The sequence below is a fragment of the Nothoprocta perdicaria genome, unplaced genomic scaffold (genome assembly GCF_003342845.1).
Source record: "Nothoprocta perdicaria isolate Ctin4 unplaced genomic scaffold, notPer1 scaffold_38, whole genome shotgun sequence".
Taxonomy (NCBI): Eukaryota; Metazoa; Chordata; class Aves; order Tinamiformes; family Tinamidae; genus Nothoprocta; species Nothoprocta perdicaria.
The window spans coordinates 4,116,120-4,129,272 of NW_020455621.1; the positions used below are offsets into that span (position 1 = coordinate 4,116,120).

Here is a 13,153-nt window from a genome sequence, read left to right on the forward strand (position 1 = left end):
CAAATAGTATCTTCTAAATATGTCATAGCAGGCTTGTATATTCACTTTTCTTACCTGCCAAGAACATCTAAATACTAATTACTTCTCTGTCACCAAATGCTTGTTTGGGTCTGTATCCAGTTTAGCGCTATCTGCAGACTGTATTGACTCAGGCTTCATCATCCAAGTTGCTGATAAAAAATATGGAGAGCCTCCTGGTTTGACAGAAAAACATCATAATCCTGACATATTCCAAATAATACCATGGTTAGAAGATATCCARTGTGTTATGTATGAAAATGCTTGGCCAGATAGCCCCTCCATTATCTTTTATCTGGCTCATGAGCTTTCTTAGACTTTTGGATCACCCCTGTAGTGCAGGGGTGGCAAAACATGCTGCAGAGCTGCCTCCCGGGGAAAGGCAGGTGAAGCTATTACCCTGGTTCATTGTTTATATTTATTTTGATGGCTTTGCTGATTGTGTCAAGCATCATGGTATGTCCTCTGGCCTGCCAAACAAAGTGCTTGGCACTTCTGGTCTAGACCATAGTTCTGTAGTTTATCAGAGGAGTTTATAGAGGGAGTGATCTCCCATATCTTGAATTTAGCAAGACTTATCATGTGTGCTGCCTCTGCCTTATCTACTCTGCCAGTCAACCTGATGGGGAAAAAGCTTGAAATGGTTTGTTGTGAGATTATTCATGACAAATGCATGTTGTCTAAAGCCAAGAAAGCACTGAAGGCTTCAGGTTTTTCTGCTGTATTTCATTTGTGCCATATCTGTGCTAGTAGCAAATCCCCTCCTTCCTGAAAATGGGAAGAAAGGCTTGAGCCCTGTGTGTGCAGCAGCGCGCTGCAAAGAGGTGCAGAGCAGTTGTCTAAAAYGTCTTGCAGTGGCTGCCGTGTCCCTGGGCTGAGGATGTGGGCAGGCACGTGTGGCTGTGCAGCTTATCTCCCCATTGAAACTGTTTCGGTCCTATTACAGTTGTGCAGATTTTGCAGGAGAACCTAGAACAGGGCCCGATTCACTTGCCTAAATACCAATTAAAATAACCCTTTTTAATCTCCTTTTTTTTTTTTTTTTTTTTTGAGTAGAGATGTCAGGCTGCAACACTATATTATGAGCTGTAAATATGTGGATATTTACTGAAGTTAATATTGTTGTGCTGACTTAAAACGTCAGTAGAGCACGTTGCTTCTGACTGGTGCAACCTCATGTTTCTACTCAGATGCCTTAACGTCTTAATCACTTTTAAATGCCGTCAGGTACCAGCAGCAGCGGTTACACAGGTGGGGCCAGTACGTGGCTCCTCGGTGAGCCCGTGTGTCCCGGGGACGCCGAGGTGGTGACTAACTGGCTGGTGCCTGCGCCCAGAGCAGCCCRGTAGGAGCACATGCGTGTGCGTGCGCAGCCTGATGGTCTCGGGGAATGACTCATAGCACCCGGGGCTGCGGGAATTGCCCAGAAATGCACGGCTGGCTGTCGCCTTGTCGTGCGGCTCGGTGGCTCTGTGTGACTGTGTGCAGACCCTTTGGTGTGCYGGGCGAGGCCCAGTGCACGCGCCTCTCGTCTCTAGCCAGGCCAGGTTTACCTGAAGACTTCAATTTTGCCTATCACAGGAAGCAGGAAGGCGGCATGTGCTGTTAGCCTACAGTACACTCATACACTGTTAGCCTACAATACAGAATCACAGGATGGTTGAGGTTGGAAGGGACCTCTAGAGATCACCTAGTCCAACCCCCTGCTCCAGCAGGGACACCCAGAGCACGGGGCACAGGGCGGCATCCAGGCGGGTTTGGAAGATCTCCAGAGAAGGAGACTCCACAACCTCCCTGGGCAGCCTGTGCCAGGGCTCTGGCACCCTCACAGTGAAGAAGTTCCTTCTCACATGGAGATGGARCTGCCTGTGTTTCAACTTGTACCCATTGCCCCTTGTCCTGTCACCACTGAGAAGAGCTTGGCCCCTTCCTTCCTACATTCTCCCCTCAGGTTCTTATACGTGTTGCTCAGATCTCCACTCGACCTTCTCTTCTCCAGGCTAAACAGGCCCAGCTCACTTAGTCTTTCCATAAGACAGATGCCCCAGCCCCTTAATCATCTTTGTCACTTTCTGCTGGACCCTCTCRAGAAGCTCCACATCCCTTTGTAAGATACCAGAGCACTGAATGAAAACCATGGTGGGATTTTTTTCTTTCCCTCTGGTAAAATACAATCACAAACATGTTCATCTATTTTTAAAATACCRTTTTGTTTTCAAAAAGCCTCGACTACAAAATGAAGGGGGTAATGTCTATTCTTCAGATACATTTGTCTCTTTTTGCTAGATGTCTGTAGTTTTCTAACTGGTGCTTCACTGTTAACAGATATCTTTTCACTACTGAATACATATTTTTAAACACTGATAAATACAGGAAGCTCTAGAGAAAATTATAGCTTCCTTTCTGTGAGGCTAGAAAAAGATCTTGATGTGCTGATCTCTGTCACTGTTGTTAATATTGGAGCAGAATATACACATGATCTTAAAATAGCTTCAGAAGGCACAGAGTCCTAATCACTAGATTATGACTTCTGGTGTTTCCTAAAGATCTTGTAGATGAGAAGCAAGAAACAGAGAAGCAACTTCAGGGATTCGATCCTACAGTAACACCAGGAATGAAGGGGAAAAAGTTGTTTGGAAAGATGATGATCGTTCTGCTGGAAGAATAGATTAGACCCTTCTTGGTCAAGAGGAAAACCTACTGCAAACAACAGTCAGTTCTCCGACTTAATATCATCTGATCAATTATCGGAAAATAGATACCAGGCAAAATGATTCCATCTGAAAAAAAAAAAAAAAAAAAGTTGTTTCCAAAACAGAAAGATGCTAGAGAGTAGCAAGTAAATCTGAGACTCCATTTCTTCAATGAAAGGCCTCAGTTGTGTTTAACACTTATTTTTTCCCACTAATGAATGGAACTTTTGTTCAGCAGCAGCACATGGTTTGCCTTGTAGCTGAGTGTGCTACGCTCAGTCAATCCACCTGAGTCAATGCCGGCCAGCCCTGGCGGTCCGTGCAGTATGGGAGGCTTCTGGAATGTGCTGATACAGCTGGCCGTGATGTAACCCTGCCCGTGAGCAGGTTGTTTCCTCATTGTTCAGTGTCACATCTGTCATGTGCTGTGCAACTCATAGCACCTGTCACCCAAAGACAGGATACTAGCCCAGGTGAGCCAGGAGGTTCCCAGCGGAGCGAGTATCGCCTCGGCCCGCTGTGGGACAGGGGAACTCCCTCCAGGGAAAAGAAATGAGTTACTGACATCCGGTTGGTTGGGAAATAGCCTGTGTTCCCCAAACAGACCATTTCAGCTCAAATGAGTTTCCTCTTCTGAGGTCTTACTCAAGGAGCATGAAGCAATGAAGTTGGCTGCCTAGACTTCCTTGACAGGTTGGTAACAGAAGAACAACTGCCTTAGAGGAAGGCTCTAAGAAGAAACATGTACTGGCTTCCTTCCCTGCTGCTGGGGATAGAAATGTGGATGCTGCCATGAAAACCCCAGCCTGTCCGGGGGCTTTTTGTCCCCTGACTCAGCGAAAGGGATATATACATGCCAATGTTGAAACAAATGTAGGGGGGCAACTAGATGGGCAACTGGAAATAAGGTAGTTCTACTCGGATAACAGGATGCAAAACATAGCACGTCCTTTTGCTAAATCCTATTACTGCAAAGGTCAGCCAGGTTAGACATATTACTGCAAAGGTTTGGTCAGGCATTTTATATTACAGGAGTTCTGGACTTCTCTTTGTGAGGCTCTTTGAATTTTGGGKTTTTTTTTACCTGTATTTTGAGATTTTTGACTTTCAAAATAGCGTTCTTTTTTTTGTCTGAAGTTAGGTATGTCATGGAAGTGTGTGTGGCTGCAGTCTTACTGCAGCAGGATTTCTTCATCCATATCCAGCATCCTAGAAAAGTTATATTCATGGTGGTGATTAATGCYAAGAAGTGGCATGCCAACATGAAGCCAGGTGTGCTGAGCATGTCCTCAGCTGGCTATGCTTGGTGGGTATCTGACTTCGAAGTTGTAATCCTTGTAGTCATGACCTAGCCTGTCTTTTTGGCACATAGGTATGTGCACACAATGAGGGACTGCATAAGAAACTTGATTTTTACAAAGATTTTATGTAGCTAAAAAACAGTTCGAATATCCAGTTCGAATATCCAAAATATCCACAGTAGAAGAAAGTCAAACTGACAGCTAGCCTATTAAAACACACACTCTCACAATTAAGAGATTTATGCTCTCCAGGCTGTTATTGCAGAATATAGAGTAACTGGTGCCCTGAAATTGTAATGTGAGAGACGCATCTTAAATAACCTTGTGCAAGCAGTTAAATGTGTATAGCTCTTATGTTTCAGTCATCAGAATTTTAACCTAAGGCTGATTCATAGAATAACTTAGACTGGAAGGGATATGTGGAAATCATCTGGTMCAACAAACTCTTTAAAGCACATCCCGTTGGATCAGCTTGCTAAGGGCTATGTCCAGTTGATTTCTGACTATATCTGAAGATGCAGGTCCCGATGCTTCTCTGTTCTAGTGTTCATAAAAGGTGTCTTTGTTCRTTTGCTTTCCCACCGGTTTAGTCTGATTTTTTCTTGTTCCCCTTGGGTCCATTGCCCCTCATGCTGTCACTGAGAAGAGCCCAAGAAGAGCCTATGCCCTCACATTCAGTAGCTGCAGGGAGCAACGAGGCCTCCCTTGAGCGTTGAGTTTCCAGCCTGGTGGCCTTGGCTGGACACGTGGCCCAGTGTCCCTGGGCCAGCAGGAATCCCTGCTCTCCGCCAGCCAGCTCCGCGCTCCCCACAGCGCYGTGTGGAGCAGAGGGAATCCCTGCTCTCCGACGGCCAGCCCCGCRCTCCCCACAGCAGCCCAGGCCGCCATTGCCACGCAGGCCCCTTGCTGGTGACCTTGGTGGCCACCAGCAGCCCCAGCTCCTTTTCTACCAAGTGGCTTCTCAGTGAGTGGGCCTGGGTTGTACCACGGGGTGCAGGCCCCGTGTTAGCAAGGGCAGTGCCACGGGCTTTCAGGAATGAGCCTCTTCCTAGCAGGGCCATGTCTTATGCACTAATATACTGCTGCTTTAATGCCAGTGGCWTTTTCAACATGTAAATAAATGTAATTAAACTTGCCTGACTGACAGCAACATGTAATAAAGGAGATCGATTTTGGCAAATACACAGCAATTAAGCTGATTTTTTTTTTCAGCTGCCTGGTCACACCTGCTTTGCCATCGCTGTTTGTTTATTTCTTTTGGTGTGTATTTTGCAGACTCTGGGAATGCCCAGAAGTTTCTTATCCTTGGGTAAATATATTTCCTTTTTTATTTGAAACAGGAATTTGAAATGCARAAGACTGCTGTATTGATATTGTATTTGATTTAAGTTTCTTTTCTACATGAAAATTTAGCAAAGTTTTGCAAAAATTTAAGCTTTTGCAAATGCCCAATTTAAGTTTAACATGTTCCTTGAGCAAAATGTGTTGTCAGCAGGTTGAATGCTAAACATGTTCTGTTCCCTCACAGGTCTCGTGCTTTGCCCAAGTACTGCAAATTCCAACCTAGAGAACAGCTGAACGTGCCCTAGCATGAAGCTGAATAAGTCTACTCTGCAATTTGTGATCTGTGGCCTGATACAGTGCTGAAGTACATGTAGAAAGTCATTCTCTTCCTCCTGTTCTCCCTTCTGTCCAGGCACYGTCTGTACGTAAGGAAGAGCGTCTTACTTGAAAAGGTGAAGACAAGGATGGGGAGGAGGCTTGGGGACGCACTTCAGAAACAGAAGGGGACAGACTCAGTAAGAATGGAAGRGGTGGCTTACAAAAAGCTCCCTGAGCGAGTGCCCGAGCTCCTGGGCACAGCTGTGTGCATCATTAGAGCCAAGCATGTCACAGGTTGCCTGGGTTCGTGTGCTCATGTGTTGATGTCCAGTTCCTACCTTTGGGTTCTTGCCTAGCACCGCGCTGGTGGCCTGCAGCAGGGACAGAGCTGCTTCTGGACCTACACAACACAAAGGACTGGGCTGCACGTGTCTGAAGTTGTCATCATAACTCATCAAGAGGAATACTTTTATCCTCAGTCATTCCTTCCCGAAATACCTGTCTGTAAAGCGGGCTGTTAGCACTGCCTTGCTCCAAAGGATTTTTCAGAGTTTATGAAGCATTCCAAGAATATCACTGGAGAAAGCCCTGAAGAAACAAGTAGTAGTAACATAGGGAATGAGATGTCTGCCCATAAACTGAAAGACAAATACTAAATTTTACGTGTGCAGCTTTTATGGAGCACATATAGAGCATAGGCAGAGACTTGGAGGCAGTGGCAGTACGTAGGCCAGGGTTCAACTGCATCATATTCCAGCGTGCAGCCAGCAGGACAGTGCAATCTGAGACTACACTTGGCTGTTCCTTACAGTCCTTTTAGCACTTGATCTTTTAATATTCATGCTACATTAAAAAATATTAGAGGGATTTTACAGAATTAGTATACACATTAACTTTCTACAGAAATGATCTTTTCATTCTGTGATTTACTGTGTTTGCTTCTCTATATCTGTTTATCTAGCACCTTAAAATAGTTGTGGATGAGGAAGATAAATCACAAGGTTACTCTTCTGTGCATAGAGGAATGGAAGTATAGATATTTTCCTGCAAAACTGAGGTTACAGAACCACAGAATCACAGAGTGGTTAAGGTTGGAAGGGACCTCTAGAGATCACCTAGTCCAACGCCCCTGCTCCAGCAGGGACACCCAGAGCACAGGGCACAGGGCGGCATCCAGGCGGGTTTGGAAGATCTCCAGAGAAGGAGACTCCACAGCCTCCCTGGGCGACCTGTGCCAGGGCTCTGGTACCCTCACAGTGAAGAAGTTCCTCCTCCTTACTGTGCAGGAGTTTTCACTCAGCATGGTTTTCTGTTTAAATATAAACTTTCCCCACTCTTGTCCGGGAGCTCTTGCTTAAATATTGAACATGCAAAAATGATTTACTACATTTATACCAAATTCTCTGTATAAGTTTTATATACAAAACATATATATATATATAAAACATATATATATAAAAAACTTATTTATAAATTTTATACATACTTGAGAGCATCTTTGAATTAAAATTATTGGAAGTTTTAGATGGCTATATTCCCTGAAGCGTGGAGCAACAAGAAACAATGTCATACCTCTTAGATCAAAACATTCTTCCTTCATTTTTTCCAGAGAGGAAGGATAACACTTTTGTCAAGCACAAAAGTAAAATGGGATTACTGATGAGACAGTTGTCAGACTGTTCTTCATGGAGATTTTTTTAGGGTGTCTGATGACATGTGTTTTCCCTCAAGTCTGGGGACTTGGGAGAACTGAGGTAACAGTCCTGCACACACACTGTTTTGAAATGATTTAGTGCTCCATGAATGGCACTGTGCTGCTCCGGATTGTCATCTTAAGGTTTGGTCATCATAAATACAGGTTGCTGTTTCCAAGTGTTGATGCAAAACATAAAAAGAATAAAGTGCTGAACACAACACTTGGCATTTCCATGGGAAGAGCATAAGCTGCCAGGAAGCCAGTGGGGGTGAGGAATGCAGTCAGACTAGGAACCAGTCCAGGTTTTCAGAGCCACATCTACATTTCATGTGAAAAGCACCAGAGAAGCAGTTGGTGACCAGGAGAGACCTAAACAATCCTGAGATGGTTGGATGCCTATTCCTTTCCTTCCAAGTCTTCTAGAACATGTCCCACCATGTTATTCCAGACACGAAGGGTAGACACTCTTGCAGCAGTGCCTCTAGGTAGGCTGTGTGTTTTAAAGTCAGGCACACCTGTCCTTGGCACTGCCCCTACATTTGTGGTTCCTTTATGGATCGGATGATATATTTTCATCTTGGTACTCTTGTAGCCCAAAGCACAAGAATCTTGATTTTTATTAATGAAGGTGGAAAACTCTACATTTTCTGATGCTTTCTCTGTATTACATCTGTGTTGCATCTGTGTGGCTTACAGTTTAAAGTCAAACTGATGTATTTTACATGTATACGTTCCCACATAATTTTTCTTCTCTCAGGATATTAATGAACTTTCTTGGCTTGTATTACTTGGAAAGTTGCTGGATAAAGTTAAAATGCACTTTTTGCACAAGTATAAAGGTGATCGTTTAACTGTTTAACTATGCCAGCCCAAGACACTCTGTCTGTGATGGAATTTTTTTTTTCTGTCTCTTACACAACCTCTTTTAATACCTCCATCAGTTCCATGAAACAGATCATAAGTTTGCATTCTGCTTTCACACTGGATCTAGGTATTCTGGCTGTGTTCATGTAGGATCTTCTTAACCTGGAATGGATGCATTCACAGTGGATAACATGTCTGTAAGGGCTTGTGAATTCCTTGAAAAACACAAATGAATCTTCTAGAGATTCAGGTGATGTCATGATTGATGCTGCTCCTTAATTTAGGTCTCTTAATAATTTAAATGGTGTCATGGGATATACAGGTTTTGCAATGGGAAATTTTCAGCTTCCTGCTTGCTGTAACGCTTCATGAAAGATTCTTACTGGAGTTTTCAGATTCCACTTTCCATAGAGATTTTAAGTCTAGAGTTTCAAGTAAGCAGCATGCTTAAAGGAGATGTATGTTYCATTACCATGTAACTGCTCTGTGCAGATGATTCAATTTGTTGCTGTTGCAGTGAAATCTGTAATGCAGTATGTGTGAGGCAAACACAGAAAACACAGCTTCTTCTGTAACAACTGTGGTTCTTTTTTCCTTCAGCAGGGTATTTCTGTGCTATAAAAATGGTCACTTTACTTACAAAATGCTGCTGTTAGGGTGTTTTTTTTTGGTTTGGGGTATTTTTTTTTTCTTTGCTTGATGTCTCGTGCACTGTGATGAATGATAGTATCTGAGGACCTTAAACTTGTTTGTTTTTCAGAAAATACTATTTATTAGCAATACTTACTGCTTTCCACACACCACTCCTTGAAAGTTTTCTTTCCAAACTACATTGGCAAATGTTGCTTCTGAGAGTCTGAGAAACCTCTAACCTTCTTCTAGGAAAAGCAAGCTTAGAATGAAAGGCCCTGTAGTTTGGAGTAGCTGATGTAATGAAGAGCTGGCTGCATGGATAACTGAATGCTTCCCATCATTTGCTCTGTGGATTTTTTTTTTACCCTCCAAGTAAAAGATTGGAGGTTTTTAGGGGTTGTACATTGTCTTACTAATTTGTTTTTTGTTTCCAGCATTGGTTGTCTTCTGTCTTGCATTTTTAAAGATTTTAAAAGTTGCACTAAATTACAGTTTTGCACTGTAATTTCCAGAAGGGTTCTCTAGTGCCACAGTTTTTGATCTGAGATTCATCACTCAGTGAAATATTGTGAACAAATTTAAGACCTGGATTTTTTTTTTTTTTTTTTTTTTTTTTTTTTTTTTTTTTTTGTCATGTGGGATGTGCTATCAACTTTTGCACTCTGTAAGCCAGTGTTTTATTTACCTTTTCCCTCCTTTTGTATTTCCCCTTTTACAGGCAGGATGAAAGACCGGCTGAATGAGCTGCACGAGCTTGCCAGGCTGCATAATGAGCATTTTGCTCCCGGGGAGGATGATGAAAATGCACCCCGTGACACGCTGCTSTATGAGACCGATTATGCCTTGGCAGCTCTTCATAAAGACATACAGAGCATCCGGACAGAAAACAGCCACCTGAAAGAGGATGTCAAGAGGCTCAGGAAACAGAACAGCCGCTTCCTTACTTCCATGCGCAGTCTCAGTAGCATCAAACGGGATACTAGTAGCATTGCCAGAGACATCAAGGCYCGTGGAGAAGGCATCCATAGGAAAYTGCAAATAATGAGAGATTTCAGCGACGACGCTGTGACAAAATACGGTGCCTCCTCCGTCATTGCCAGGGTAGCAAAGAGCCACTATGTGGACATCATGCACGCCTTCCAGGAGGCCATGTTCGAGTACAACGCCACGGAGATGAGGCAGCGGGAGAACTGCAAGATTCGCATTCAGCGGCAGCTCGAGATTATGGGCAAGGACGTTTCTGGCAACCAGATCGAGGAGATGATCGAGCAAGGCAAGTGGGATGTCTTCTCCGAGAACCTCCTGTCGGATGTTAAGGGGACTCGCTCAGCCCTGAACGAGATCGAGACGCGGCATAAAGAGCTGGTGAAGCTGGAAGGTCGCATCAGGGAAGTCCACGAGCTCTTCTTGCAGGTGGCCCTGCTAGTGGAGGAACAGTCAGACACCTTTGACATCATTGAGCTCAATATGCAAAACGTTGAGGACTACGTAGGGGAAGCTAAAGACCAAGTGAAGAAAGCTCTAGAGTACCGAAGGAAACACCCTCTTAGAACCATCCTCTGCTGCTGCTTGTCGTGTTGCAGAAGGTGATGGTCCTGCTGAAGCTGTCGCGCGCTGACCTGAATGTCCTCAAAACCTTCCCAGCAAGTCTCCTTTAATGACAGCCCCCAGAACTGTGAGGGCTCACCGTGTGCTGGGCGGTTTTCTCTTTTCTTGTGGCCTTTTTCTTGAATGTGCCAGAGGCACTTTTACATACGGGCTACTCGAAATGTTGATAAAATGGTTCTTTTTTTATTTGAGATGTATTCTGTTGGCATAACTAGCGGCGCAAGTACTTAGAACACCMCTGTGCAATGATACTTGTTTCACATGGACAATAAAGAAGAATGAACGATGGGCTTGGCTCAGGGAAAATAACAAAATCCGTAGCAATAACTTTATACTTATTTGTCACAGTGAGCCTGCAGGCAGAGCAGACCTACACAGTACCCYACAGAATCTGAAGTTTTGAATTTGAACCAGTTTGGAGCTTGTGTTATGCAAATACTGCAACAGATTTTGCGCTGTTCATTTAACAAAATATTTAGCCTATTAGTTTAGCAGAAGACACAAACTAGTTTCAATTTCACCTTGATTTTCAGCTTGTACTGGCCTTAACAAGAGTAAACTGCAAGTTAAATCGTAAGTAGCTTTTGTTCTGCTTGTGCGTGATTGATTTTCTCTATTTTTCATGGCCGCAACCTTGCTGGAAGCACCGCAAAATTGTGCCATCTCACTGAAGCTTTCTTAAATGAGCCACTGTCTGATAGCCTTAACTTCAAAACTGCCAAGCCATTAAGCTCCTCATACTTTTTTCTGCTGAGTAGCACTTCAGCCAGGAGAGATGCTGGCAGTACCTTCTGCAGAAGCACGTGTAAATGTCCAACAGTTTGGAGTCTTTTCTGCTGGCACATTAATGCTTGCAGTTTAGTGGATTACCCCACCAGTATACTTTTGTTTTTATATGCATTGATTTAATATTTTTATATATTTAAAATAATGTGAAGGATTCCGTGTATTATCAATCAGTTTCACTGGTGTACAATAAAACAAGTTTTTTTGCCCATTGCTGGGAAATCTCCATGTGTGAAAGAAAACAGGCATGTCTCTTCAGTATACCTGAAGAAGAAAGGCAACAACATTTAATGCTATTTCAGTCTTTTTTTGCAAGCTTAAATACTTCTTTTCCTCCAAGGGGAGCCTGGCCAGAGTATGTTTGGAATGTAAGGAGGAAAGAGAAAGTATTTGCAGTCCTAGAAACCACCGAGCTTTGTCGATGTAACATGTATCTGTCAGCTCTTGGGAGTCATTTTAGCTCCTATTTCTGGAGTTTCTCCAACCACAGTATTTCTAGGCGGCTTCCTGATACGCTGTGATCTGTCGCTATCCTTTGAATTAATGCAGGACATTTTTTCAAAAGTTAGTGACATTTATTTGAACCCTGATCCTCTATGTATGTATTTTAATAAATATATTTAAACATTTCAAATATTTTGTATTTGGGAGTTTTACTTGGGAGGTGTGCATAGCCGTCTCCCTGCATCAATCACAATTAAACTTTGCCCTTTTGGTCTACTGCACACTAGTTTTATATTTTTTTTTTAAACAWCATTTTTTATTATTTATATTAATGTGACAAAACAGTGAAATCATTTCAACTTCCAAGCTTTCATATCCTAGTGGGAAATGCTTCTTTGCCAGACAGGCCTTTTCACACCAATAATAGGACTACTTTGCAGAAAGTGCAAGCCTCTTTAGTCAAAGCACCTGTCTGTGATAACATGGAAGAATGAGAAAAACAGCGATCTTCTAAACTAGAAGATATTTTGATATTGAATGATGTCCTAATGACATYGGTATTACACTTGCTTGCGGACCTCTCAAACAGAATCCCTGCTTGAAGCGGAATGAAGGAGAGTTCTCAGCTAAAACTATTACTACTCCTGCGGGGTTACTGAAGAAGTCAAGTCATTTTACTCCATGGGTACTGCCATTTGAAGAGAAATATCCTACACCTCCGAGGGTCAGAATATGGGCATAAATCGAAGAGAAATAAACTCTGTATTTTATTTGGTCTGTTTTTTCTTGGCACTCACCAATGCTTTTGATAAAGATTTGTATTTCTTGCTGTTGTTGTTTGTTTTTTTAAGGCATTTGTAGACATACATATGTGCAAAAAATATTTAATAATAAAAATCTAAAATGCAGTGTTGTACACTGTGAGTTTAATTTAAAAGCTACAGGAGTAAATTGTTAAGTTGGTGAAAGGAGGTTAGACAGTGCCTGAAGAATATGTTCTCCTAGCATTTAGTGCCACAGTCAGTCAAGTGTACTGCACATTGAGACAAGCTTATTGTGTTTTTTTCCTGTAAAAAACATTTTCATATATCCTGATTCTCTACTATGAAAAAAAAAAGCAAATTTACTCTTGAAGTTCTCCAAAATCATAACTATTTTATTATTAGAARTGTGAAGCATATATTCAAATCATGGAGAGAGTGGAAGTATGAGGAAAAATATAATTAGAGGCCCTGTCTCTTTAGGCTGTGGCTGTGAGGACATAACTAGATCTAAGAATCATTGAAATACCAGCTTTTAAAACATTTTTTCAGTCCCATTTTAAAGTAGAGATATTTGGAAAATGACCTCAGTAACTAAAGAAACCATTCTCTTCATTGTAAGCATGTGTTCATTGCTTAATGTGGTGGGGTTTTTTTGTTGAGTTGTGTAAGAACTCAAGTTTTACTAGTTTGTGAACTTGCCTAGTCACAGTTATACAGGCTTTTTTTTTTTCTAAAAAAAAGATC

The 13,153-nt window shown here is 42.5% G+C and overlaps 1 protein-coding gene across 1 annotated transcript; it reads left to right on the plus strand.

Annotated features, from left to right (window-relative positions):
* The first annotated feature begins 5,726 nt into the window (after positions 1–5,726).
* STX11 (syntaxin 11) lies at positions 5,727–10,397 on the plus strand. Its single transcript, XM_026044742.1, has 2 exons — positions 5,727–5,748; positions 9,526–10,397. Exon 2 carries the CDS (start codon positions 9,531–9,533, stop codon positions 10,395–10,397), a length of 867 nt encoding a protein of 288 aa, XP_025900527.1. The 5' UTR covers positions 5,727–5,748; positions 9,526–9,530.
* The last annotated feature ends 2,756 nt before the right edge of the window (positions 10,398–13,153 follow it).